At 48.3% G+C, this 26,680-nt stretch overlaps 2 protein-coding genes across 2 annotated transcripts in view; one reads left to right on the forward strand and one right to left on the reverse strand.

The window, feature by feature from the left end:
- Positions 1-20,464, forward strand: part of Col17a1 (collagen type XVII alpha 1 chain) — a 45,558-nt gene extending 25,094 nt beyond the window's left edge. The window contains exons 24-56 of the mRNA XM_071611703.1: positions 520-582; positions 1,271-1,306; positions 1,918-1,971; positions 2,211-2,246; positions 2,743-2,778; positions 3,429-3,491; positions 4,616-4,651; positions 4,920-4,991; positions 6,105-6,131; positions 6,989-7,024; positions 7,843-7,878; positions 8,163-8,243; positions 9,305-9,340; positions 9,863-9,940; positions 10,854-10,907; positions 11,019-11,060; positions 11,242-11,295; positions 11,880-11,939; positions 12,261-12,287; positions 12,696-12,761; positions 12,991-13,041; positions 13,515-13,637; positions 14,082-14,219; positions 14,644-14,712; positions 15,106-15,246; positions 15,752-15,841; positions 15,936-16,046; positions 16,557-16,703; positions 16,995-17,360; positions 17,935-18,072; positions 18,319-18,381; positions 18,522-18,602; positions 18,944-20,464. Coding sequence (XP_071467804.1) covers positions 520-582; positions 1,271-1,306; positions 1,918-1,971; positions 2,211-2,246; positions 2,743-2,778; positions 3,429-3,491; positions 4,616-4,651; positions 4,920-4,991; positions 6,105-6,131; positions 6,989-7,024; positions 7,843-7,878; positions 8,163-8,243; positions 9,305-9,340; positions 9,863-9,940; positions 10,854-10,907; positions 11,019-11,060; positions 11,242-11,295; positions 11,880-11,939; positions 12,261-12,287; positions 12,696-12,761; positions 12,991-13,041; positions 13,515-13,637; positions 14,082-14,219; positions 14,644-14,712; positions 15,106-15,246; positions 15,752-15,841; positions 15,936-16,046; positions 16,557-16,703; positions 16,995-17,360; positions 17,935-18,072; positions 18,319-18,381; positions 18,522-18,602; positions 18,944-18,996 — 2,564 coding nt within the window. The 3' untranslated portion in view covers positions 18,997-20,464. The remainder of the gene's footprint in view (positions 1-519; positions 583-1,270; positions 1,307-1,917; positions 1,972-2,210; positions 2,247-2,742; positions 2,779-3,428; positions 3,492-4,615; positions 4,652-4,919; positions 4,992-6,104; positions 6,132-6,988; positions 7,025-7,842; positions 7,879-8,162; positions 8,244-9,304; positions 9,341-9,862; positions 9,941-10,853; positions 10,908-11,018; positions 11,061-11,241; positions 11,296-11,879; positions 11,940-12,260; positions 12,288-12,695; positions 12,762-12,990; positions 13,042-13,514; positions 13,638-14,081; positions 14,220-14,643; positions 14,713-15,105; positions 15,247-15,751; positions 15,842-15,935; positions 16,047-16,556; positions 16,704-16,994; positions 17,361-17,934; positions 18,073-18,318; positions 18,382-18,521; positions 18,603-18,943) is intronic.
- A 754-nt stretch (positions 20,465-21,218) lies between these two features.
- The window catches only part of Slk (STE20 like kinase), a 61,242-nt gene continuing 55,780 nt past the window's right edge, over positions 21,219-26,680 (reverse strand). Inside the window, exon 18 of the mRNA XM_027930077.2 lies at positions 21,219-24,799. Coding sequence (XP_027785878.2) covers positions 24,653-24,799 — 147 coding nt within the window. The 3' untranslated portion in view covers positions 21,219-24,652. The remainder of the gene's footprint in view (positions 24,800-26,680) is intronic.

Consider the following 26,680-nt stretch of genomic DNA (forward strand, 5'->3'; position numbering starts at 1 on the left):
GAGGGAGGTCACGGTGGACAGCTGAGGGCAGGCTGGGCTTGTCAGACAGCACAGGGGGGTGGGGTTCAGCCCTGTCAGGGCTGGAACTCAGCAGGACAGAGGGCAGGAAAGCCCCAGGCATAGGCCCAGCACTGGGGGGGGGGCTCCCCGGGGAGCTTTTGTGATTTAGATCCTGAAACCTGAAGCTGTATTGATGTGGGGAAACCAAGACAGACCCTAGAAATCCTCTAATGCCCAAAGGCTAAGCAGGAAGACGTATTTTTTGTTTCACTCTCTCTTAAAAATGTTTCTCAACCAGACAAAGCCAATATTTTTGGAGTGCCTCCCAGGTGCCAGACTTCATGGAAAATTAAGGCTTGGGGGTAGAAACGGAAGGCATTTATTCTGATTAGTGGCCTCAAAGAGGCACCAAATGGATCCTGGACAAATGGCAGGGAGGGAAGAGACACTGTGGACTGGGGGAGCAGCCGCCTTGGAGGAGGACTCTCTCAAAGTTCTTCTTCCTCCTTTTCTCCTCAGGAGCTACTGGTGAAGCTGGTCCTCAGGGCCCTCCTGGTGTCCCGGGTTCTGTGGGTCCAAAAGGTATGTCCGGTGCCCAGGACAGGATCCAAGCCAGGCCAGGGAGGAGCCACATCTAAGAGGATCACAGAGAAGCAGGCCCAGGGGTACCAGACAGAACTGGCCCCTGCCTAAGGCCAAAAAAAAAAAAAAAAGAAAGAAAAAGAGAGAGATGACAGAGTCCCTGAGGGTCAAGACTGGGCCTATAACTTTAGCCCCATAATGGGGTTGGAGCCACATTTTCTTCTCTCCAGTGGCCACCTTATGTGGTCCTTAAGCGGTAGATGGACGATGCAGGAAATCAGAAGTCGATTTTGTCCACTGACTGGGGCCCAGCTACACACATCAGAAACAGCACATCTGGACGACCCAGGGAGAATGGGCCCCTTCTCACAGTGTGATGCCTATCTGGCCACCTGCCCTCTAACTTTTGTCCCAGTTTAAATTTCTTACTCTGACCAGGAAGGAGCAAGGGTCCCTTGACACTCTCCACCCTGCCCACCTGCAGCCTCCTCCTAAGAAGGAGATTGCACTGGGATCCCTCCTGTACTGTCTCACGTGGGTCCTGGCAAGGACCCCTCTGGGCGGGCAACACATACCCACACAGCCCTCAGCTGGAGATGAGCTCCCTCCACACCCACCTGCCCTTCACCATGAGTCAGGAGCCCCTGCCTGCATCTGACTCTGCTGATTGTCTCGTCCTTCTTCTCAGGTTCCAGTGGCTCTCCTGGACCCCATGGCCCCCCAGGTCAGTGTGCTGCTTCTTGTAAATTGATGCTATTTATGGGCAAAAGGCGGGGTGGTGGTGTTAAAAGGAAAACTAAACATTTTTCAAATAAAAGAAGCAATTACAGGGTTGGGGTTCAAGCCTCCTGAAGACACAAAACTCAAGTCTAGGCATGTGTCTCCTGCAGCTGAGCTCAGGGGCCCTCATGAGCTCTGTCCAGGTCTGGTCTGAGACCTGGCATGGGTCTCAGACTCACCAGCAGCTTTGGCAATGGGAGATTCCCATCCTCCTTTCACCTGAGCCAGTGCCTAGGCCCCACCCTGCTTCCACCCCTGAGAGCCAAAGAGCTCTTCCTGCTGTCCTGAGGATCTCAAGCTGCAGCCAATGTCTGTGCCTGGGTCCTGTGAGGTGTTCCTATGCCCAGGGCCTGATCAGCAGGGTCAAGAAAGTTGGGCCAGTTTAGCAGGGACATGGGGAGGAGCGCAGGGAAAGCAGCCGTAGACTTGATTCTAGGGTGTGTGGACCTGGGTGGTGTACACAACTGTAGCATGCATGTGCACAAACACACGTGTGCATCCATCCTTTCCAAAGATGGGACACTCATCCACCTGTATGCCTTCCTCCGCTGGCAGGTTCTATAGGTCCCCAAGGGCTCCGAGGTGAAGTGGGACTCCCTGGTGTCAAAGGTAAGCTGGGGGAAGAGTACATCATCCTGGGATCAAGAAGGAGGTCTGGGAGGACAGGGGACGGGAGGTAGGGGTTGGGTCTGATGGACAGGTGACGCCCACAGCAAGTGCAGCTGACATATGGGAGAGTGGGGGTGATGAGGTCAGCATGGAGGAAAAGCTGTCTTCAGAGATAGACATTGACCCTTCTTGGTTGTCCCTGTGAGGCCCTTTAAACAAGATGTCCATTTCCTTTTCAGGCGACAAAGGACCTATGGGACCACCAGGACCCAAAGGTGTATGCTGTTTCCACTGCTGCTCAGTCATTACCATAGTCTTCTCTACTCCTGGGCACTCAGATGTGACCCCTGGTGAAGGGTTTGAGAACCCATAGGACTCTGGCTCCTGGACCCTGGAACTGAGAAGGAATGAGAGTGTCCTCTTATCCAGCCCCTTGGGGAAACTGAGGCACAAAGAGGGGAAACAAAGTACCATCACCACATGTCCATGTGTAGTGAGGATGCCCATTCTGAGGTGTCTGTCCTCTGGTCTGGTCCTCCTTGTGCCCAGGGCACCGTGTGTGCTCCAGCAGGGACTGGGAGTCTGTTTGTGGGTGGGACCTGACCCGACAAGAGCTCAAACCTGCTCCTGCAACTTCACCAACGCCACATTCCTACCAGTATCCTGCTGGTGGGAGCCTACAAGTGTAAGAAGAGCCCATGGGTCCCTGTGACTGGGGAGATTGTTTTCCTTGTTCACAACTAATGACGTCCTCACCTTGTTTTGTTTTAGGTGACCAGGGTGAGAAAGGACCTCGAGGCCTCACAGGTCAGTCCTCTATAGGAATCTACTTTAGTTCATTCATGACTTTTAAGTCTATTGTTCAGTGGAGATGGAAAAAAATACAGAAGGAGACAGAATGTCTCTCAAGACTTTCAGGAAACTTGCCTTCTAGAAAAAGCCGAGAAGATAGAATAAGGCCATAAATGGGGGTCAAACACTCTTCAAAATGCACAGTCCCAACAATAGATACTTGGTACAAAAGGGGGGGTATCTACTCATCTGTGACCCTCTGGACGAATCCAGTTGGGAAAATTAATAAGCAAATTCCAAAGTGGAAGAAAATGTGTGCCACTGCACCTGCTCAGCCACTTACCGCCTGCCAACTGGCATCATTAAAAAGGACATTGATGGTAATGATAATTTGACCACAAAGGTTAGCTTTCTGTTTCCAAGGAAATTGGGTTCATACACAAGTCCCTTCAGATCAAGTGTGGATTCTGGGTCAATCTGTGCCTACTTCCAGGGGGAGCAGGGGTCTTTGGCCTTGGAATCAAAGCAGCAATTGCTTCCCACCTCCTCTATGTGGAGAGGAGGCAGGCATCTTGGGCTGTGGGAGGAAGTGGGCTCGTGCTACCATGTTCAAAGCACACATTAGCTTGCCAGCCTCCAACCAGCTGGTCCTCTGTCCTGTGCAGGCGAGCCTGGAGTGAGAGGTTTGCCTGGAGCGGTGGGTGAGCCAGGAGCTAAAGGAGCAATGGGTAAGTGTCCCAAAGAGTGTCTGCCTATTCCAGAGCTCATCACGGCCCTGTAGAAATTCTTCTTCTAGAGCTGCCGCTGCAGCTCTCTTTCCCCTGCCCACCCTTGGGCAAGTCCCCCTCTTTGGTCATTTCTGGGTCTGAGGATTCCTCTGGGGCTCAGCAAGCTGCAGTTCTCTGTGGGTTTCTCACTGCTCTAGGTCAGGCTTGGCAGGGTGTGGCCCATCATCCTGGCTCCTGCCTGGAAGCCAAGGCAAAGACAATTGAGGTCCCTTGGGACTCCCAGTGTCCCACCCCAGGATGAGCTTCACAACCAGATCCAGGTGGCCACCCTGTGGCTACCCTTTGCTGCCTGACAGCCAGGGCATACAAGCTGGCTGAGGACCTGCAGAGGACCAGGCTGGCTGAGAACCATGGTGTCTCGAGGCTTATGCCCCCCTCCCCCACTAAGGACGCACCACCTTCACTTGTTCATTTCACTAGCTCTTGGCAAGCACTGACTGTTGGCAGGACAAGTAAGACACTTTGCTCCCTCAAGAGGAGATAAAGCTTACAAGAAGGGACAGGGGCCAATGAAAGGCCCCAAATACTATGGTTAGATAATGGAGGAAGAGATTTCTCCCAACCAGAAGGATGGAGGAGATGGCATTTCAGATGGTTCTAAAAACTTAGGAAGATTTTCATCCTGATCAGCGTGGAAAATAATCCATGCAGACACAACACGAGTAAAGACAGAGAGTAGAGGCACAGTCCCGAAGTACACCATCTCAGATGGGGTTAGGATAGCAGATAACTGGAGCAGAAAGCAGAGGAGACAAGAACTGGAAGACCTTGACTTCCAGGACCTCAGGGAAATGAGGTAAACACTTATGAGCCCTCAGCCCTCGCAGTGGGATGGGAGCCCTGGACCACTCTCAGCAGGCACATAGACCGTGGCTGGCTTAGGAGAAGCCTATCTCCAGAAGGTGGGACAAAGCAGGCTCTCCTGCAGTCAACACCATAGAGAGGGTTTGGAAGGCTCCCACCTGGGAGACCTCAAGCTCTGAGGCTACTGGGACAGGAAGGAAGTCACAGAAATAGCTCCAGGGGTCCATGGACTGATGAACTTTGCTTTTCTGCTTGCTCAGGTCCTGCTGGCCCTGATGGACAACAAGGCCCAAGAGGTTGGTTACTGATTTCCTGTCTTCACTCGCACCTGCCCATGTCTCCCATTCCCTGCCCTACCTATGTCCCTGCATGGGTCCCCAGTTCCCTTCTTCATAATGCCACATGCATTTGGCATGTGGAAATGTGCCTGTCCAGTTCTTGTTCCCCTCCTCCTTCCTGCCCACCAGCAGGACAGTCAGGAAAATCCCAGAGGCCTTGGCTCTGAGGCACTGGTGGTCAGCTCTCCTCAGGGAAACCCTTTCTCATTGCCCATGCTCTCTCCAGGTGAGCAAGGCATGACGGGGATGCCTGGAACCCGTGGCCTACCAGGACCTGCTGGAGATCCAGGAAAGCCAGGTAACAGGGCAGGAAGAGGGAGCTCCACCCTGCTGGTTTTCAGGTGGAGATGTGCAGAGGTGTGTGGGCATCTGTTTAGGGGTGTCATGGGATCACATGTTGTGTGTATGTACATGAGTGTATACCAGTGCACCCTCACATGCCTTATCCCCTTTACCTCCAACAGCTCAGCAGAAAACTCACACAGCAGGTGGTGCTGTGCGTGGTGACTGCAGGGCCCTGGCCACTTAGAGCCACCAAGTGTGGCACTTGGGAGAGAGGGATTAACAACTGAAAGCAAGGAATTCTAGAAAAGGGCAAGGATACTTAAAATTGCACACTCGCATGCTGCCAGCTTGATATCTTGCTCCTTTGGGCCTTTCCCATTCTGTCCTGCTTTCCTGGGGCCATACCTGGTCCCTACCAGTCAGAGGAGAAAAGCCCTCATTAGAGTTTCCACTAAGGGCCAAGCAAGAGCAGGATCCTTAAGGTGGCAAGAAGAACAGATCAAAAAGAGCCCAGAGCCTGGTGTCGTGGCCCAGGCCTATAATCCCTGCAAATCTTAAGGCTGAGGCAGGAGGACCATAAGTTCAAAACCAGCCTCAGCAACTTAGCAATGCCCTAAGCAACTCAGTGAGACCCTGTCTCTAAAAAACATTCAAAAAGGGCTGGGATGTGGCTCAGTGATTAAGAACCCTGGGGTTCAATCCCTGGTACCGCCCCCCCCCCAAAAAAAAAGCCAAGAAAGTTGTGTGGTTACAGCAGGTGGCCATTCATCAGGGGTCACGGAGGGCAGGGGGACACCTAGCTGGTATGTGCAAGTGTAGCGCTAAGGGAGGGAACCTGGGGCAGTATTTGGGGGTCTGTCAGTATGTGTTCTGGGTCCTTGGCTCTCAGATTTCATAAGATTTGTGGACCCAAAGAAGTTTAGAATCAGTGCCTGAGGAAGCACTGGCTTGCTTCACTGAAAAATTGAAAGAATTGCTCTCTGTCCAGTGCTGGAGGGCCCTGGACACCCTAGTGTGAGGCTTGTCCTGTACCCACTTACCCCTCCACTGCCATGTCCACCTGCCCCTGCAGCTGAGGACAGCCTCTAGCACCTCAACTCTCACCCCTGTGTCTTGTTTTCTGCAGGTCTCACAGGACCCCAGGGACCTCAGGGTGAGTCACGGGGTCAATCCCATTTCTTTCCAGGATAGCCACTTTGGCCAGCACTTTTCTCCAATCACCTGAGAGTGTCCTCCCCTTTCCCCAATCCCCCTTCCACAAGGAGACTTGAGAAGAGAAAGAAAAACATACACAGAACAGCCTAAAACACCATTCTGGTAACGATGAGGTTGGATGGTGTGCGCTGCTCTGTCTGACTGGTCTGTCTCTCCCGGTGCAGGAATGCTCCAGAGCAGCTCTGTGGGGGCTGCTGCTGGGCAGGAGCTCTGGCTCACGTTCCTCACTAGCATGGAGGGAGTGGCCATCATCCCCACCTTGTTTCAAGTTCTCGTTTTTTGTTCAAGTCCATCCTATAATTATCCATCTGGATTTGAGAAATCATCTCCACACTCAGCCCTTCATTTCCTAAAGGAAATTAGGCAAGGATTTCAAATGAAACCACACAGCAGGGTCCCAGACACTACATGCTCAGTGACATCCTCAGATGCTCAAAAGCAAGCAGGAGCACTGCAGGCCAGCCCCAGCCTGGGGGAACAGGGGGGCTATGGCTGCTTTGCAGGTACCAGGAGCTCACAACCCAGTGGGACTGGAATCCCCCAGAGCAGAGCTCATGGGCTCAGCCTACCTCAAGCCCAGCTTTTGCCCAATTTCCCAGAGAGGGACGGGCCTCAGGGCAAGAGGCTCCCTCAGGGGCTGCCTGGGCTAACGCTGAGGGCCAGGTCGTATTTCTCAGGGCTTCAGCCAGCAGCCAGTGTGGCTGTGCTGAGTGACAGAGAGCGTGGTACTGCCCCAGGCTGTCTGGAATGTTGGGACCTTAATTATCCTGACTGACATGTTTTTAATCACCTTAGGACTTCCTGGGACCCCTGGCCCTCCGGGGACTAAAGGTAAGTGATTTTCCAAATGAGATGTGCTTTCTTTTCACTAGTCATTTTTGCAAAAGGGAGGCCCCTCTCTGGCCAGAGCCTGGACCAACAGTGGCATCTAGTGGCTCCAGCAAATGCTGAGAGATGGGAGCCCCATGGTCCATGCTGAGCAACCAGGCCCTAGGTCCTTAGGCCTCCTCCTCCACTCCACCTCCTCACCCCACACCAGAGCCTCACTGTTGGTTCCAGTCAGTCATGGCAGGAAGATCAGGAAGGGAGATGCCCACCTCCAAAACTTCTTATTCCCTGATTTTCTTCTAAATGCCCCATTCATGCCTCCTCCCCCTTGCTTAGGCTTAGTCCCCAATAATGTGACTCTTAACCAGGCTGGAAGACATGGTTGGTCTTGTTCTTCACACAGGCCTCAGTGTGACTAGGTCCACCAGGTCCTCCTGAGAGGTGGCTCTGTGAGAGTGTTAGAATGCTATTCAAATGGTAAATGCCCCGCAGACAAGCCTTGAGCAAGCCCAGAGATACACAGTGTTCCTTCTGTCCCTGTGACCCAGCTCCTGAATCCTGATGCTCTATAGCTGTACTCTGTCATGAGCCACTGTCACCCCTGGTGGGACCCTCAAAACAACCATTTTCCAGAAACTACTTCCGACAACTGATTGGGCCAAGGAGTTCTTACAGGATAAATAAATGTAACCCTAAAATAATGACAGCCAAGGTCATCTACCCCAGACATACCTGAGTCCATAGATTTATTAGTGAATGGATGAAAATGATTTGGTGAGCCCCTAATTACCCTCCTGTCCAATCTTCCTTGTCCTCCCCAGGTGAACCTGGCACTCCAGGCAAGATAGTGACTTCAGGTAGGAAGGTCTGGGAGGGCCCTCCTTATGGTGTCTTTCTCTTTCCTGTGTGGTGCACCTGCCCTGGCTCTGCCTTTGTGTCCTCCAAGAAGCACTGGTTGGGAAGCATGGCGCTTGGGGTGGGATGTGGCTGTGAGGTCTTTGGGCCAGCAGGCAGGCAAGGGGGGGAGTTCAGAGGTGAAGAGAGGCACAAGTGCGAGTCTGCCTGGCCCACAACCTGCTAGGGTTGCCAGAGCCTCAGAGCCAGAAAGTGGGGCTCAGGGTTCATGTGCCTCTGTTTCCAGGTGGATCATCAACAATCACTGTCCCAGGCCCCCCAGGGCCTCCTGGAGCGATGGGACCCCCAGGGCCCCCAGGTACCCCAGGTCAGTCTGTTTTCTTGCTTTGCCCAATCAGCAGCATGCTGTGGTTGCATTTGACTCTAGCCATGCTTGCTCAAATCCTGAAACCCAGGGGAGGAGCCTGGGAAAGAGAGTGAGGAGGGCTGAGAGACAGACCCTGGTGTTCATGGTCAAGGAGGCAGATCAGCTATCCTGCCTCACAGGAGAGGAGGCCAAATAGCATTTGTAGATGGGAAGGCTGAGGCTCAGAGCAGGTAAATGATGCACCTAAGGTCACACAGCCAAGAAGCAGCAGGCCAGAACATTCTGCCTCTAAAGTTTAAGAGCAGTTAGAACTAGATCAGTGAGCCCATAGTTTTTTCTTTGAAAATGGGCATCAAGGGCAACACAAATGCTAGTGATTATCAGCAGGAAATATCCCAAACCTTCCACTCACATGGGATGGTTACAAAACCATGAAGACTTTTGGAGAAAGTTGTCAGGAGTTATTGGTAAGCATTTAAAAGAACTTGATATGTGCTTTGTGGTTACAACTATAATTTTGAAAGATGCAAAACAATTGATGGAAGGAAATAAAATGCTCAGAAGCTAAAGAATAATGGATGGTTTTTTCCTTCCAAAATTCCCATTATCTTGTCACATATTTTTAGTTGCTTAAAATATTTATGAAGGGCTGAGGATGTGGCTCAGAGGTAGAGCATGTGCTTAGCATGTGTGAGGCCCTGGCTTCAGCCACCACCATCACAAATAAATAAATATTTGTGAAGTACATAACTTAATACAAATAATGCAAGTATGTACCAGCCTTCCCTCCTGATGAGCTCCAGTGAGAGGAGGTCAGTGGGGACATGTGTAAGTCCCTAACCACTGAGAACAGCCCTGACTACCCTCAGGATTCCTGGCACCTGTCAGAGAGGTCTCTGGACTGGCCTCAAATTGCTTATTGCTCTCAAAATAAACAAGTCACCCCCTCTGGGCCACTGGGCCACACCTTGTGAGGGTTACACATGGACCTGGGTACCTCCCCTTTCTTCCTGTGACCTAGAGGTGTGATTTAGCCTTTTCTTCCCTGACCCCATCTCCAGGTCCTGCTGGCCCCGCTGGTCTCCCAGGACAGCAAGGTATGTCACACCCTGAAAGACTTCAGACTGTGGCTCTGGTCAGGGGACTCTCTTCCCAGGTGGGGCTTGGACCCCTGTACTTGGGAGGAAAGGAGCAGGAGGGTGGGTGGGGCTCTTCCCCTGGGGCCTTGCGAGGCCTGAGCTGCAAAGAGAACTACCCGCTCTCACCTCCTTCCACGTTTCTCAGAAATTCGGGATCCTCAGGACGGGGGATTAAAGCTCTTTGGCCCCCTGCTCAAGGTTGAACTCTGGCTAGACCCTGATAATCATGCGGCTGTCAAGAGATTTATCCAAATATCCAAAAATAGCCAGGTTTAGGGAAAGCTGGCCCTAGGCCTCCTGGGGAGTTTTGGCTTCAGAAGGAATTGTCCTTTATCAGCACACTGGCCCTGCTCACTTGCCCTTGGCACTGCCCTCCCTCAGCTCTGCCCCACCTTGGCTCTGGCCCCTGTGACCACTGCAAAGGGAAAGCAGTGGCCGGTCACTGCCAGGGGTGCCCACCTAACTCTGTACCCCCAACAGGTCCACGAGGGGAGCCAGGACTTGCGGGTGAATCCTTCATCAGTTCTAGCAGCTCCATCTCCGAAGTCCTCTCTGCTCGTGAGTGCCACCATTCTCTAGGGCAGGTGACATTGCGGGCAGGAGTAGGAGAGATGGCAGCTGCATCAGTGAGTCATCCGCATCCCCGAGGGCCCGATGTGAGGATGACCACATCTTGCGCAATGCAGTGAGAGCTCAGAAGAACAGCAGGGCTTGTCTGGTGTGGAGGCTCAGTCACTGGGGATGCAGCAGTTGTCAGAGGCTCTGGGATTTCAGAAGGCCCAGGGTCAGGCCAGGCCTTGGGAGCGAGTATGGCTGGCGGGAGTAGCACATCCCCCACTCAGAGAGGGCAGCGGCTAGGCTCTGTGATTCTCAGCCACAGGCCCAGGCTGGCACGGCTGGCTCTTGCAGCCGCCTGTCTACGAAGTCCTTTCCAGAGCCCAGGTGGAGTTACAGGTGCCTTCCACCTGGACACCGGACATGACATGCCAAGCTATAAAACAACACCCCCACCCTGGTCAGGCCCTCATCGTGTGCTTGAGTTGTGTTGGGGACTTAGCATTCAGTGGCATTTTATGCTAAGATGCCACCGTAATGTAAGTTGGCTGTGGTTCACAGGGAGGAAATCAAGGCTGAACTTGCCCAGAGTCACCAGCCGCATATGCAGGATAAAGATTTGATCCCTGCTTTCTAGGGGAAGGCCAAGAGGCATCAAAACCCAAGCTTTTACCCAACTCCCTACTTACTTTTAGTTGCCAGGAAGTTTGACTGCAGCCCCACCCTGCCCCTGAGGGAAAGGCACCATCAGCAAATGGGGTCCCAGAGGGTCCTGTGCCAAGACCCACGGCCTGGTCCCTGGGGCATGAATGTAACCTGGCCTCCTGAGGCTGACCATGCTGGTGGGCAGTCAGGAGCAGGGCAGAGAACAGCCTGGCCACTGCTTTCTCTCAATTCTGTTTTCTTCTCTCTACAGAAGGTCTTGATTTACGAGGTCCCCCAGGCCCACCTGGGCCACGTGGGCCACCAGGTGAGCAACTCAGGGATCTTGAAGGCACTTAGTAAGGAAGCCTAGATCCTGCTCTCGGGGTGAATTGGCCCCCTGAGCTCACTGCTTCCTCTTACTCACTCTTTTTTGCAGGGCCTGCCATCCCCGGCCCTCCAGGACCCCGAGGACCTCCAGGTGAGAGCTAGGCTCCCTGCAGGAGTGGGGAAGGGAGGTAACAGGGAAGGGAGGTAACAAGAAAGGGGGTGCCCTCCAGCCTGGTTTTTAGGAAAGAGCTCCCTGTCTCCTCTTCCTCTCAGGCAGAGGGCCCCTGTCCCACCTCTTGGCACTAATGCATTTTGGGGGCTCCTCTTTCTAGGAGAAGGCTTGCCAGGCCCACCAGGCCCACCAGGATCTTTCCTGGCTGACTCAGGTAATGTTGTGGCATTGAGTCACACCTGTCCCTGCCCTAGCCCTGGCATGATCCAGGGTCACAGCCTCATGACCTTCCAGACCTGTTGGCCAGGCATCCTCCTTCTGCCTCTCCATGGGGGTTGTGTCTGCATAATTTTCCTGCTTCTGGCTGCACAAGGGGAGATTAAACCATGCCAGCCCAACCACCCTGGCCTGAGGGAGCAGCAGCTCTGCCCCAGGGGAGTTCCTGAAGTGACTGGGGAGGCCTGGGTCTCGTCCTCAAGGATCCTAGGTCTGAAAAAGTAACAGGACACATGCACATGAAATAAATGCTAACAGTTTAGCAAAGGAACTTATGGAAATAAACTTGGAGCAAAGATCAGGCCAGAACTCGTCCCTTGTGGATGATCCATCCATCCATTCATCTTATCACTCATTCATTTTTATACCCAACCTCTCAACCATACAAACATGCAAACACCCATCCTTATAGCCATCTGTCAAGTGTTGACTGAACATCTACACCATGCCAGGTGCTGTGCTGTGCGCTGCTTCCTCAGCACACCACTGTGTCTGCACTCAAACTGCTTCTTTCCTCTACAGAAAACTTCTTCTCTGGCCCTCCAGGCCCACCTGGCCCCCCAGGCCCCAAGGGAGACCCAGGTGAGAGCAGTGTCCCAGGGAGACCAGGAGCCAGTATGAATCCCCTGCTTACCCACCTGGTGGCTAGGAGAGTTTAGATGAGGCTGCCTGAGCATGGAGGGGCATTTCCTCATCCTCCTGCCAGGTCCCTTTAGGGGCTCAGGAGCCTGCAGCAGGGGGCGGGAGTGTGGGGAGGAGTCAGAACCTCTGTAAAGAAATTCCCCGCCTCCTCCTCCTTTGACCTGGTGGAGCCCCAGGTTCTGCATCTGCTGCAGCACTGGTGCCCCCATCTCCTCCTCCATGTTAGTCGGTGTCTCACAGCTTTCTGCCTCCTTCCCTCAGGTCCCCCAGGCCCCCGAAGACATCAAGGTACAGTAGAGCTGGCATCAAACACAACCAGGAATAGGGGTGGGGTGGCAAGAGCTTTGAGCTTACAGGAAGTACAATTGGTTCATGTGAGTCAGAGTAGATCCCAGTGCCTCCAGGGGTGGCTGAGTATTTGCATTTGTGCAGGCAGCTCAGGTGCACGCAAGTGTGCAGCCAGCACTGACTGCCCAAAGTGGAAGTCGGCCCAGCAGTCATGGATCTTGGGGGCTTCCAACATGGGGTGGGATTGGGAGGAGAGTGAACCAACTGTCCCCTCTTGGAGTGTCCCTCAGGCGAGCAGGGTCTCTGGGCATTCTTAGCCTCAGTTAAGTGCTGTGCATCGCCCCTTCCAGCTCTGCCCAGGGACTCTCCCAACCCTGGCTGACTGTACTGTGTGTTCATGGCTTTCAGGTTCCAGTTCCCTGGCATTTGACCTACAGGGACCACCAGGCCCACCTGGCCCACAGGGACCCAAAGGTAACAAAGGTCATTGAGGGTGTAGTCAAGAAGGTGGTGAGGAGGTAGAAGAGAGGACAGGTGGAGGGAGATAGAGACAAGGACGTAGAGGACAGTCTCTGCCCAAACAGAGCTCATGGCATCATTACAGTAATAAGACCAAGAACCATACACTAAGTGTAGTTGGGTTCAAGCAGGGAAGTCTACCCGGAGGAGGGGACACAAACAAGGCTTCACTTTTGGATTGCAGGTGATCCCGGTGTCCCAGGGGCTCCTGGCATCCCCGGAGTTCCCTCTCAAGGTAAGAACAAAAGGTGACCCAAGTCCCTCTCCCTACTTCAAGTGAGACTGATCATTCCAATGAGGACATTGATCTATTTGTTCGTTAACTTAGCCATGATTCAGTACTGAGTCAGTGCCTCCTCGTGGGTGAGGATCAAGTGCTGACTTTCACGCTACAAGCTGGTGGGATGAGAGGGAAGCACAGGTTCTGCTAAAGACATCTAAAGATAACTAACAATGCCAGGTGACAAATGGCCCCTTGTGTTATGGGTGATCAGAGAGAAGGGAAATTCTGTGAGGTGGTGAACAGGTTGCTGTAAGAAATGGGAATTTAGCCTGGGACAACTCCCATCTCTATGCCCCTCAAAGAGGTGGCCCTTCTCTTGGCCACTGTCCTATTTCTCCCACTGAGAAAGTCCCTCCCTCCTCAGGGAGCCTGGGTCTGACCCTAGGGCCAAGAAACCAAGTCAGGACACTTTCTCTTCCCTGCAGGGGGATCATCAAGCACCATGTATGTGCCAGGCCCACCTGGACCACCAGGGCCCCCTGGGCCTCCAGGCTCCCTCAGCAGCTCCGGCCAGGAGATTCAGCAGTACATCTCTGAATACATGCAGAGTAAGTGGCCGGCATCCCATGCCAGGGGTCTGAATAAGGCAGCAGTGGCCAGGGGGTTGGGGACGGGTTATGTGGGACACAGGGAGCACCCATGGAGCCTGTCCTGTAGGTCAGTGAGTGCCCCAACCCCTGTCCACACATGCAGCCTCATCCTCTCCCCACCTGGAGGTCCAAATGCACACACAGCACACTTATGTGTGTGCATTACTCTGCATCCCGGTACGTGGGTGGTTCACCAAGTGGGTGGCCAATGGAGTCATATTGGTCCACAGCCCTTACGGGCCACCCGACCCAACACAGGCCTCAGTTTCTCTATCAGTATCAAAGGAGCCTAAGCTCCCTGCAGGCCCTGCTTTGAGCTCGTGTGTGGGGTGGCCCCCACACACTGCAGTTCTCCTCCATGGAGAGAACCAGCTTGACTTTATATCATTCCTTTGTTGGCAGGTGACAGCATTAGGTCTTATCTATCTGGAGTACAGGGTCCCCCAGGCCCACGAGGTCCTCCGGGGCCTGTCACCACCATTACAGGAGAGACTTTTGACTACGCAGAGCTGGCAAGCCACGTTGTGAAGTACTTGCAGAGTAAGCCTGGTCCCACCCCTGGCTCGGTCATCTTCTTCCCAAGGGTCCACTCCTGTTCCCGGAGTCTCATCTCTTAATTCTCTGTTTGCTTAGCCCTTGTGAGCATCTGGCCAGTGTGTTCCTAATCACAGGCCTTTCTTGTCTAGCTCATAAAAAGGAATCCTTCATATTGGCAGTATCTGGAAGGAGTGAGACTAGATCTCATAGTGGAAAACAAACCACATTTCTTACCAAAATAATAATAACAACACTGAGAACCACCATTTGGGGCTTTTCTAAATGGGTGCTTTCTAAATGCCTGTAATGCCCCCCATTCATTCATTTCGCTCAAAGAGAAGTGACTGGTTGGGCAGGTATTTCAGGTCTGGATACACAGGATCTGCTTTAGGACCAGAGTAGGTCACCTGACGTCTTTCTTCTGCAGCTTCAGGGTACAGTATCACCTCTTCCTCGTCCTCCATCTCCTCCGAAGACATCCTGGCTGTGCTGCAGCGTGAGTCACCTGTGGGGGATGAGAGGGTGGGACCCTCCTTGCTGTCTCCAGACTCCACCTGTCATACACACCTTGTGAGGGCTTCAAACAGGAAGCAGTCCTTTGGAACAAGGAGCTGCTAACTCACTGCTCACTCTGCTTACTGAGACACAAACAAGCTGGAAAGTGCGAGGCAAATCTCCCCTCTCCAGACAATGCCAAGCAAGCAGGCAGGGGCCCCTCCAGGTGCCTGGAAGCTTGCTGACCCCCCTCTGAACCCCCCCCCACACACACACACACACAGTGTGGGCCTGACAACCCAGAACTCACAACTGTCACTGGGAGCCAGACTGTGGCTGAGGAACCCCATGGCTGGGTGGGTCCTCACTAACTAGCACATCCTCTCCCTTCCAGGTGATGAAGTGCGTCAATACCTGCGTCAGTACCTGATGGGCCCTCGGGGTCCCCCAGGGCCACCAGGAGCTAGTGGAGATGGGTCCCTCCTGTCTTTGGACTATGCAGAGCTGAGCAATCGCATCATCAGCTACATGTCGAGTGAGTGTCTGCCCTCCTGGCCTGCCCTCTGCAGGCAGGGTGGTCAGGAAGGGCCTGCAATGAGGACCAGATATTGAACTTTGCTGAGATGCCCCAACTGACACCTCCTGCCAGGCTGCAGCAAACCCAGTAGGGGGAGCAGCTTTCACAGCTGTTCAAACCTGTAGCCCTAGAGCAAGTCAAAGAGTGTGGTGAGGGAGGCAAGATGAGCATGGAGTTTGCACTGGGCATGGCATACATGCTTGCACATCCCTATAACCCAGCAGGAGGATGACACTGGACAGATGCTGACCTGCCTCTCCTCCATGCCTCCTCTGGTGGCATTGCACAGGAGTGTTTCCACATCAGTCCTCTCTGCCTCTCTTTCTGCCACCTCTTCCTTCCCTTCTTGGACTCCACATCTGTCCAGATCTCTGTGTGTCTGAACTCCTCTCCGACAGGGCATTTGCATTTGCCTTCCTTTGATTGATCTGAGCCCATCACAACTTGGGACTTTGTTCCCCAGGTTCTGGGATCGGCATTGGGCTTCCGGGCCCCCCAGGTCCCCCTGGCCTCCCAGGAACTTCCTATGAGGAGCTCCTCTCCTTGCTCCGAGGTAAGGCCAAGTAGGGGCATCTGTCCATGTGGTTTGGGATGGAGGCACAGCCCTTGGTCCCAGCTGTGACTGATTGCTTCACTCTGTGTCTCAGGGTCTGAATATAGAGGCATCATTGGACCCCCAGGTCCTCCAGGGCCACCAGGGATCCCAGGCAATGCATGGTCCAGCATCAGCATGGAGGACCTCTCTTCTTACTTGCACAGTAGGGTACTGGGAGCAGGGAGGAAGAGGGCAGAGGACTGCAGCCTGACCTTAGGGTACCCATGGGTCTTAGCAAAGGCAGCCATGGACAACTGAATCAATTCACTATCACCAAGGGCCCTGGGGTCGTTGGTCTCTTATTGTGAGGGCCCCTGAGCCTTGTCAGGGGGAGAAGTAGAGGAAGTCAGGAGGGACAGAGTTCCCAATTCATGAGCCGGCCTGGGTGCTCCAATGCTCAGTAGTGAGGGGCTGGGAAGAGGGGCACAATCTGGGTTGAAGAAGGAGGCTCAGAATTACAGGTGGAAGGGCCAGGCAGGAGCAGCCATTCCTGGATGGTGCCAGGACAGGGGCTGCCCTACGCCTCCTGTTGTTCCCTCTTCCCCGCATCCAGGAGGCCCAGCCTCACCTTCCCACATTTCAGAGGGAGTCCACAGCAGGTTGAGAGGCCAGGCTGAGAATCAGCTTTCTCCATACAGGACTATGACCTTTCTCTTCCTTTCTTCCCCCTCAGGTGCAGGCTTGTCATTCACCACAGGCCCTCCAGGCCCTCCTGGGCCCCCAGGTCCTCGAGGGCCCCCAGGTGTCTCAGGAGCTCTGGTAAACTATGCAGCTGAAAACAGTGACAACTTCCGGAGTGAGCTGATTAGCTACCTCACAAGTATGTGTCCTGACTTGGGTGTGCCCCCACAGCCCTTCCCCAGACCTTGCTTTTCCCTGTAAGTGGAGTGGCAGGTGGTTGAAGGAGCCTAGGAGGCAAACACCAGGGAGCCCCCAGGCAGGGAAAACCCACTTTCTTTCCTTCCAGCGTCCTCCCACTGGTGTGCAAGGACCTTGAAGTTCCCTTCAGGTCACTAAAGGGTATTCATACCCCAAGAGAGAATATCTAGCTCCCAACTCTTTCAGCCCATAAGGAGTTGAGCTCCTGCTCAGGCAGCTTCCTACCCCGCAGGTCCTGATGTGCGCAGCTTCATCGTTGGGCCCCCAGGCCCTCCTGGGCCACAGGGACCACCAGGAGACAGCCGTTTGGTGTCACGGGATAACTCCTACAGTTGGGGTCACAGCTCTTCCTCCAGTCGGGGCACGTCCTACAGTTCTTCAGGTGTTGGAGGAACCAATGGAGGCTCCCTGGGTGAAGGTGGAGCCTTTGGCACAGGAGATGGGGGTCCCTATGGCACTGACATCAGCAGAGGTGGAGGCTATGGGGCAGCATCAGAAGGCGGCGTGTATGGTGGCAATGGCGAATCGTTCCGAGCTGGCTTCGCTGGAGACCTGGATTACAATGAGCTGGCTGTGAGGGTGTCAGAGAGCTTGCAACGTAAGTAGGGACATGGGCCTTGGTGCAGGGGGAGCTTGTGAGCATCTTAGCATCTAGGCCCCAGAGACCAGCTCTCTTGTTTTTAAGCACTCAGGCTGTGAAGACGGTAATTCTGGAATCAGATGGGCAGGGACAGAAGACAGGAGGCCCCATTCCTAATTTTCAGCCAGCTCGGTGCACGGGGGCCCCAGAAATAGAACCTAAGCCATGGGAAGCAGAGCACACTGGGCTCTCAGTACTTTGCTTTCCCAACACCTAACCTGTCCTGGGTCTCTAAGGACCATGATGACTTTCTGGTGGGGCTGAGTGGAGGTGGATGGCTAAGAGGCCCTTTCTCCTTGTAGTTGATCAGCACAGATATAGTTGGGCAGTCCAAAGTCCTTTGGGAATGCCCGTACAGGCAGAGACCTGTGCCAGTCACACAGGAGGGTACAGTGGAAGTCTACAGGGTTTGTCCCTTGGGATAGCTTCATTTAGCTTAACTGCTTTGGGACTTATCTGTGAGCAATGTGCTCCTGCTGAAGACCGTGGTGAGTGATCCCAACCTCCCGCGCCATGCTCTGGTGTTTTCCAGGTCAGGGCCTGCTACAGGGAATGGCCTACACTGTCCAGGGCCCACCAGGGCAGCCTGGGCCCCAGGGTCCCCCTGGCATCAGCAAGGTCTTCTCTGCCTACAGCAATGTAACTGAAGACCTCATGGACTTCTTCCGAAGTAAGGCCATCCTCATTGCCTTCCCGGCACCCACCCCATGGCAGTGTCTCACATGGGGTCTGCTCCATAGACACCAACTCATGAAAACCTTGAGATGCTGAAAATCGGATAATTTTTAAACTTTGCTTCCTCTTCCAAATGCAGACTCCTTTGCTACCAATTTGTATTACTTTGAATAAATCACCTGACCTCCCCAGCTTCAGGCAATCTCTAGCCTAAGGCCAGTATTCCCCCTCCCCCATACAGCTTATGGAGCCATTCCAGGACCCCCTGGACAGAAGGGAGAAATGGGCATCCCAGGACCCAAAGGTAAGTGGTGGCAGGAAAACAGCCACCAGAGGCTGTGTAATGACAACCTCTTGCTGAGAAGCAGCCCCCACAATGGGTACACCTTGACCCCAAGCCCTCCACACTCTTTATTAATGCCATGCTCCCTTCTACCCTTTTAGGTGACAGAGGCCCTCCTGGATCACGAGGCCTTCCTGGGCCACCTGGCCCTCAAGGGCACAAGGGAGAAAAAGGAGACAAAGGTAAATACTGGTGCTGATGTTCTGAGTTTCTGGAGGTTGGTGCTCAACAGAGCAAGCTTGAGACATTCACGAAAATGCCAAGGCAGCACCATCAAGCACACAATTGGCAATAATAATCGCATTACAGCTGGGGAGACAGGAAGGGGAGTTATATTTGCAGGGAGGAAAAGGAGAGCCAAGCTAGTAATGATATAGCATAAATGATATAAATGAATTCAAAGTATCACAAGAGTTCTTCTTTTAACCATCATTGTGGAAGTCACAGTCACCATATTGCCCAAGTTAAGGTCCCCATAAACCACAGATAATTTTTAACTTCTTCCTCACCTCCTAACTTACAGGTGACCAAGTCTACGTTGGGCGGAGGAAGAGAAGTATTGCCATCAAACCATGAACTGGACTTGGCAGAGCAGCCCCCTGGACACAGTCACCTAGGAACCCTTGTTTTAGTCTGAAAAGAAAAAAAATTCAGGCAAAGATACACAACCTGAAACAACTTCACTGGATGGACCTTAAGAATAGCTGCAACATTTTAGCATGAGACTTACTTCCCTGCTGTCTAGATCCAAGCTCCTTGGCTTCTTTAACATTTAGTTCAAGCTCCTACCTAGGAAAGTCAGTTACATAAGCATTGGCTTGCAAGTCTTGGAGCTTTGCCTAAAAAATGAGCCCCAAAATTAAAGATAGGGATGGGGTGCCTCATGGAGGCAACACTTGATGGGGGTATCTTGATTATTGTTGCAAAGTTGTGCTATCAGCTCCTTCCTCCTGTTTACTACATTCTCAAGTCATGGAGAGTTAGCTAAGAAGAGACTTGCAATTGAAAAATTAAAAAATCTTCTTCCCCTGTGGGAGATCACAAGGTTTCTAATAGTTATATGTGCATATATATGCAGATCAGATCCCCACTTGCTTAGGAAGTATGATTATAGCTATGATCTGCATCCACAGCCCCCTGCTAGGATGTATAGATATGTTATACTCAACTAGACCGCAGCAAATAGGACAAGAGGGACAATGGGCAAGGAAGGGCAAGAAGATGAGGGCGGAAATAGAATACCTGAAGCTGGAGGATGGCTTCCGCTCACAAATGTCACCCTCTGTTCTGCTCTTAGGAAATGGGATGGGGGCTTGGTGCAGTCAGTTTTTAAGCACTTTTCACGGTCTAAAAACATTTGTATGTGGTCTATAAGATGAAAAGGCATTTCAATGTAAAATTTCCAATTAAAGTTTTTTTTTCTTTTTTTAATATCATGTCTAATATGACCCATCTAAGCAAACAATTTTTTAAAAAATAAAATATTCTGGGTTAATTGGGTCTCACAGCTTATTATAAACACAAGAAAACAAAATTAATTGTACTTTGGGACAGAGCTAACATTTTATTAAATTATTAAGCTCCTTTAAAGACAGAACTTCATCTGCAACTATTAACTCAATCTGGGCATATTATAAAGTACCTGAAAGTTTTCCTTAAACATGGATTACTTGAAATAGACACATATGCACCAAAGAGCAACAGTATTTGCAATTAATGTAGTGATTTATCCTGGTGCAAAGGAATTATGATTCCAAGCCAGAAATAGAATATCAAAACACCGATTAAGGGAAGATATGCAAATATCAAATACTCCAAGAAAATGCACCTAAAATCAGATATTCAAATTCCATAGAGACTGTACTTGGCCAACTTGTGAATTTGTTACAAGCTCTGAGTTCTGACTACTGGATAATTAAACATGGGGTTAAATTAAATCTACTTAACCTCTGCTCTTCTAAATGACTGAAATATAGCCTCCAAGTATTAATATATATTAATAGAGATTCTTGACTTATCAGACTTAGGACTTTTTATATTATTAGTAGACTTACTTTACTAAGGTATCAAAAAGTCTTCATAGAATTCTATGCCCAAGTCCAACCTTGGTACTTTCTCTAGACAAAACCCAGAAGAAAGATGGGCAGACATGAGAAACAACCACCATTGGACAGCAACAGAGCTGAGCCTCTTTTGTCTTTTTTTTTTTTTTAAGTCAAGATTGAGCTCAATAGTGCAATAGTACTCCTAGATTAGAAAATGACAAGCTATGCCTTCCTGCAGCTAAGCTGAAGACTTGCCAAATTACGCTGCCTAGTGTCTACTGAATCTTGTATGACAGTGTATCAGTGTATAATCTTGTATCAGTTACGAATGACAGAAAGAGGTTATTTTAGCAGAATTGAGGTCATATGATTTGTAATGCTCAGAAAAATAATTGATCCTAAGGCAGGAAAAAGGCAAGTAAAAATATGTGTATATACATGTTGATGGGAATATTTTAAGCACCTCCCAAATGAGGGGTTTGCATGCTAAAGACACCTACCAGCAAGTTACCAGTAAAACTTACATTTGTTAATGTGTGTGTTTGTATGTGTATGTGTGTTGTGTGTGTATATCACAGATTGCCAGGAGCTCTAATAAATCTGGAAGGTCAAAAGACCCAGAGATGGCAAACTTGAAAATATGACTAGGACCAAAGAAAGAAAAGCTACAACATGTTCTCACACAGGACAACTAGTTTCAAAGAACCTCAAAGAAAAAAAACAAAACAAAACTAAACAAACTGCTTCCCAAAATAGATTAAGAAATAACTTTATTTTTCATTTGTCAATCCCATGATTGAAAAGACATGTTGATCCCAAATAGATAGGAGGCATAATCTAAAACTTCTTTCTGGAAATTCAGCTTATGAGCTTATTACACTGCAAAAGATCACAGAAAGCCGCAGCCAACATTTAAAATTGATAAAACACTCTATTCCAAGCCTTGCAGCAGAAATTCTAAAGCGTTATCAAAACCATGTCAGCCATAGTACAGCAACAATAGAGGCATTAACTGTTGCGCCTTCAATGTAAAAAAAGCACTTAAAATATCATCCCATTTCCTACAAAAGATCATTTCCCAGAAAAGAATTGATTTACTTAATCAGAAGACAACTGGAACTCTCTTCTTTACCCTGGATTCTAGGTTTTGCATTAGTCACCAATATCCCTAGCTAATAATTTGACCGAATTTGGCTTCTTAAAAGAGTCTTTGTCATGTGAACAGTATGGAATGAGAAAAAGTGTATAGGTACAAAATAACTGGAAGAATACAAAAAACAGTCACTTCTGAAACTTGCTGATGCTCAAGAAATCAGAGCCCCTCAATTAAAGAGGGTCTCATATGCCTGAGAGCTTTGTGCTTAAGGAAACACTACTTAGAGGTAGCTCTGGTTCTGGTTTATGTTTAATTACAATTTGCTATATCCTGTCATAGGAAGGTTCCAATATTTTCAAAAGTACTCTAAATGTCCTTCTTACCCACCCTAGAGCTTCCCCATAGAAAGGGTAAGAAAAAGCTTAATGTGACTCCAACTAGAATAGCAGCTAATTCAGCAATCCATAACCTATGGACTGACAGGACTAGGAAAAGCAGCCCAATGCTCCACACTACAGGAGCTGGGCCTGCAGAAGTGTGGAGGTGTGGTGTTTCCACAGTACGCAGAGACAAGGGGAGGAGGCGACTGTTCAGGGTGCACATATGGAGAATTATTTTTATGTATTTCATAGCACATTTGACCTCAGCAATAAAACAAGGCAGGGATGGATTTGACTGCACTCTGATTTCAAAAAAGTCTGTGCCCCTGACCCACTCCTCTACCCTTCATGCAAGAAAGAAAGATCACTATTATCTATTTAAGGCCTTAACAAAAAGTGGGCAGGTATGCGTACAAATATCATGTTCTATAACAAAACACTTTGTAAAGATTTCTATAACCTGAAGTATTAAAATGAATGTTTCTTCTCTACATACATATCACTGTATAGTCCTGAACCCACACAAAGATGGTCATGTATGAAAGAGAACTCAGTATGAGTACAAAGGGCAGGTTTAAAGGAGATAAAGGGCTGCACATGAACTACCCAGCTCCACTCTGAGCCTCTCTCTGGATTCAATACTCTGAAATTCAGGGGGAAAGGAATAGAAAGACTCAAATATTCAGATAAAATGATACCTTAAATTATTTGATACTGAAAAAATGATAAAAAAAAAAAATACTGAAAAAATGTCCATTGCCTGAAGTATTTCTTTGTAAAAAGCCAATTAACTGAAAATTTCAAAGGTGAAAGTGAGAGAGCTTTTCTCCCATCTCTCATTTCACAAAAGTCATTAAATACACTGCGCAATATTATACCATTATTTTTATCATAACAATATAAACAATTTCCATCATCACCCTGAATATTACTTTATAAAGATATATATTTTTAAAGGCTTTCAAAAGTTTCCAACCCAACATGAGAATAAAGCATTAAAAGTTTTGTATACAGTAACATATTCATATGATAAGCGTATGAATTTACAACCATACATAATATATACGTGTGTGTATACATATATTTATATTTATATAAAAAAACAAACTTGGCCAGAAGTTAAGGCTACCTATAGTTTTGTCCAAGTAAATTATGTCTTTCAAAACAGTTACAAAATTAAAATTCCACATGCATTTTTAAATCACCTAAACCACTGACAAAATAAAGTTCAGCATCCAAAGTTTTCAAATAAACTGCAAGAAAGTGCTACAGACATTTTACATTTTCTTAATATGAATCAGTGTTCCCAAATGTTACATTTAAATGTTTCACCAGCCTCAAAAGTATCTAACTAAAAAGTGAAATGTTTACAATTTGGTACCTAGCACTCTTAAAACAGAATAGGTTGCAAATGGCAGGCAGAGAGCATCATTTATAAATGTGCTGTCTCACACACCAGAGGACAATTCATAATACTGTTTGACCTGACACATGGTAGAAATTCTAGGCCTCAAAAGGGACCAAGACTGTACATTTCATCAATAACTACACATATCAGCAACCACATGATAGAGGGGCTTTCCCCACTCAAAGTAAATAATTTAAACATGGAACAAAATAAAACCAAAATGTAAGTAACCTCATTTCAAAACAACAAAAAGTAATTTCTGATGTGTGCCTAAATATTTAACACAAATCCTTTTTAAAAAATTACTTTGAACAAATACTTTTAAAATTAATTTCAGAAAATATATTTATAAATACAACCCAGAGCCTACAGGCCTCTCAGAGTTTTAAATGAACAGAATTTGCTAAGATGTAAAGCATTAACCAGCTCATGTTTTATTTTTGGAAATAAACTAGGACAATTAAATCTGTATTTCAATGCAGTTTTATATTTCCAATTTGCACATTTAACAGCCACGTTTTTTAATCTTTCTATACTTTGTACCACATATATTTCAAGATAAAATTTTCTATTAAATGGTAATATGAGCAAGATTTTTAAATGATAATGTTCAATGCTAAGGGTGTCTTGTCCCTGTTGATCAAAAAGATTTTTTAGGTGATTGAAATTTAGTGTTTTAGGCACTATTTTAATAAAACTAGCACCTTGATTAATAGTTCCCACCTAAATAGGCAAATTTTATTGGAAGAAATTTTTTTAAGTTTGTTCATGTTTGATGATAAAATGTATTTATTTACTAAGTCAACAGCATATTTTGATCAACTTGTAGCTTTTTCATGAGAGCTGATTCACCAAAAGAAAATTATTCTAACTCTCTATAGTAGAGTTCCAACTCTAGAATACAGGCATCACTGAGAAGTTAGGTCAGGTAAAAAGATATTTATTAATACTTAGTGATGTAACAGGTTTTTTCTTTTTAATAACTTTAAACATTATTTCTCTTAACAGTTTTTCAGTAACAGTGTCTAAAGAATACAATATTTAAGGGATATACAAAATCACCTTAGGGAATTACTGCAAGATGCTACTTTGCCAACGTGGCCTAGCATCTGTCTTAGTTCGTTTTCCCTTCATCTTTGCTTTAAAAAAGCAAACAAACAACAACAACATAAACCACCTAGGAGGTGAGGCAGGTGATTGTCTTCATGAGCTATATTTGATATACAGAATGTGACAGAAGATGAAAAAGAAAAAAAATGACATATATAAAAAGCTAAACCCAACCACAGAATGCTTCCCATTGTTATGATCCAGTGGAATGCAAGCTAGGAATAGGATAGAACTTGGAAATCCGGCTCTGTGTTGATGGGTTAAGGCATTCCGACTCCCCAGTCATTTTAAAGAATACTTCCTGTTCCTGCAGTTTCCTGGCAAACTCTTCTTCCAGTGTCTTAAAAAGGAAGGAATAAAGAAATTATGTGTTGGTGTACCATATTGTATATAGAATTTACTCTGACAGCCAAGATAAAACTGCTTTTCCAAAACACTTTCTCTGCATACTAAGGAAAACATGACTGTTTAATAATCATAAAATCATAAGCTCAGCACAGCCCCATGTTTAAGACTCAGTCACATGAATGGAAACTTGGATTAATGGCTTAACTTCTCAAAATTACTGAATCATTTGCTATACAATACCACCTACCCTACTGTATATGAAGATTAAATGTGATAATGATGTACTTAACACGTACTGAGCACTCTAATAGATGACACCTATTATTAATTATTATCTGTCTCTCTCATATGCACTTACCACTCCCTACTTTTTGTGGTATTGATGTGAATGTTTTCCTTTCCCACTGGATTATAAACTGTTTAAAGGTAATATCTAAATCAGACTTATCTTTACATCCCCATAATAAAGCATAAACAATAAGTGTTTGATAATGTCTGAATTCATTGTAACTTAATCCCACATGTGATGTTTATTAGGAGTTTAGGACTTTGGGAGGTGACTATGTCATAAGGGTGGAGCTTACAAGGGGCTGAAGAGAGTTTAGAGGATACAATGAGAAGCAGCACTCTGCAACCCAGAAGAGGTCCCTCACCAAAACCTGACTCTGCTGGCACCCTGACCTTGGACTTCCCAGTTTTGTGATATTTTGTTATAGTGACCTGATGGACTAAGACAGGTATCAGTGACTACCAACAAGTGATTTAGAGAAAAGTGCTGTGTTCAGGCCAAAAAAAGTACAGGAAAAATATGAAAGGATTCAAGGAGGTTTCTCAGAAGAGGTAAAACACGAGCTTAGTCACGAAGGAATGGTTAGAAGCTGATAGGCAGGACCAGGAAGGCATGCCAAACAGGTGAAGCTAAAACAATGGCACAAAGTCAGGAAACTATGGCACTGGTGTGAGGAATGGTGATTCTACCCATGCTGGAGCATGTATGGGGAACAAAATGGCTAATGGGACAAAAACTAGAAAGGTCCAAGTGTGACACTATGAAGGCTTCAAAGTAAAAATGAGGCATTTATATTATACTATGATGGAACTAATGATTAATCAGCACCACTATGACAGTTTTGGAGTTGTTCTTGAGGATACACACTCTGATGACTGCATGCTAGTAGGAAGAAAGGAAAGTGAACTAGAGGGCAGAGGGCCCATGAGGATACTACTAAACAATTTCCATAAGCAGTGGGAAAGAGAAGGAGAAATATTATAAAAACAGTCAAAATTAACTGGCATCTGATTGAATGTGGAGTATTACAGAAATGAAATTAGTTTAGGTTTCTAGCTTGAATGTCAAGAGGAAGGAATGTAGGGAATGTAGGAAGAATGGCTGGAGTTGAAGGGAGGAGGGAAAGGTAAGACATGTGAAAGAGGAAAAAGGATGCAAAGTTTGGTTTGATATCTGCTGACTACTTGTCTGCTGACTACATTCTTTAGCCCATTTTGCAAGGTATGTACTGATCATTTACAACATGCCAGGAACTACTCTATTCTAGTAGCTCAGTATGTATTAGTGAATGAAGAGATGATGTCACAGCTTTTAAGGAGCTTATATTCTCCTAGAAAACACAACAGACAAATTTAAAGATGAATGTTATAAAGAAAAATAAAGAAGTGATCAAAAATAGGACTCACTGATGATACTTGAACAGAGGCCTGAATAAAGTGAGGAGAAACAAAATATCCAGATAGAAAATGGCAGCATGATGCTCAAACTGATTATAAAACCAATGAACAACAACATATTACTTCTTTTAGCTTTCTTAATAACCCTAATTAGGTAGATAGTATCACCCTTATTTTTCACATAAGG

The sequence above is a fragment of the Marmota flaviventris genome, chromosome 4, assembly GCF_047511675.1.
Source record: "Marmota flaviventris isolate mMarFla1 chromosome 4, mMarFla1.hap1, whole genome shotgun sequence".
Taxonomy (NCBI): Eukaryota; Metazoa; Chordata; class Mammalia; order Rodentia; family Sciuridae; genus Marmota; species Marmota flaviventris.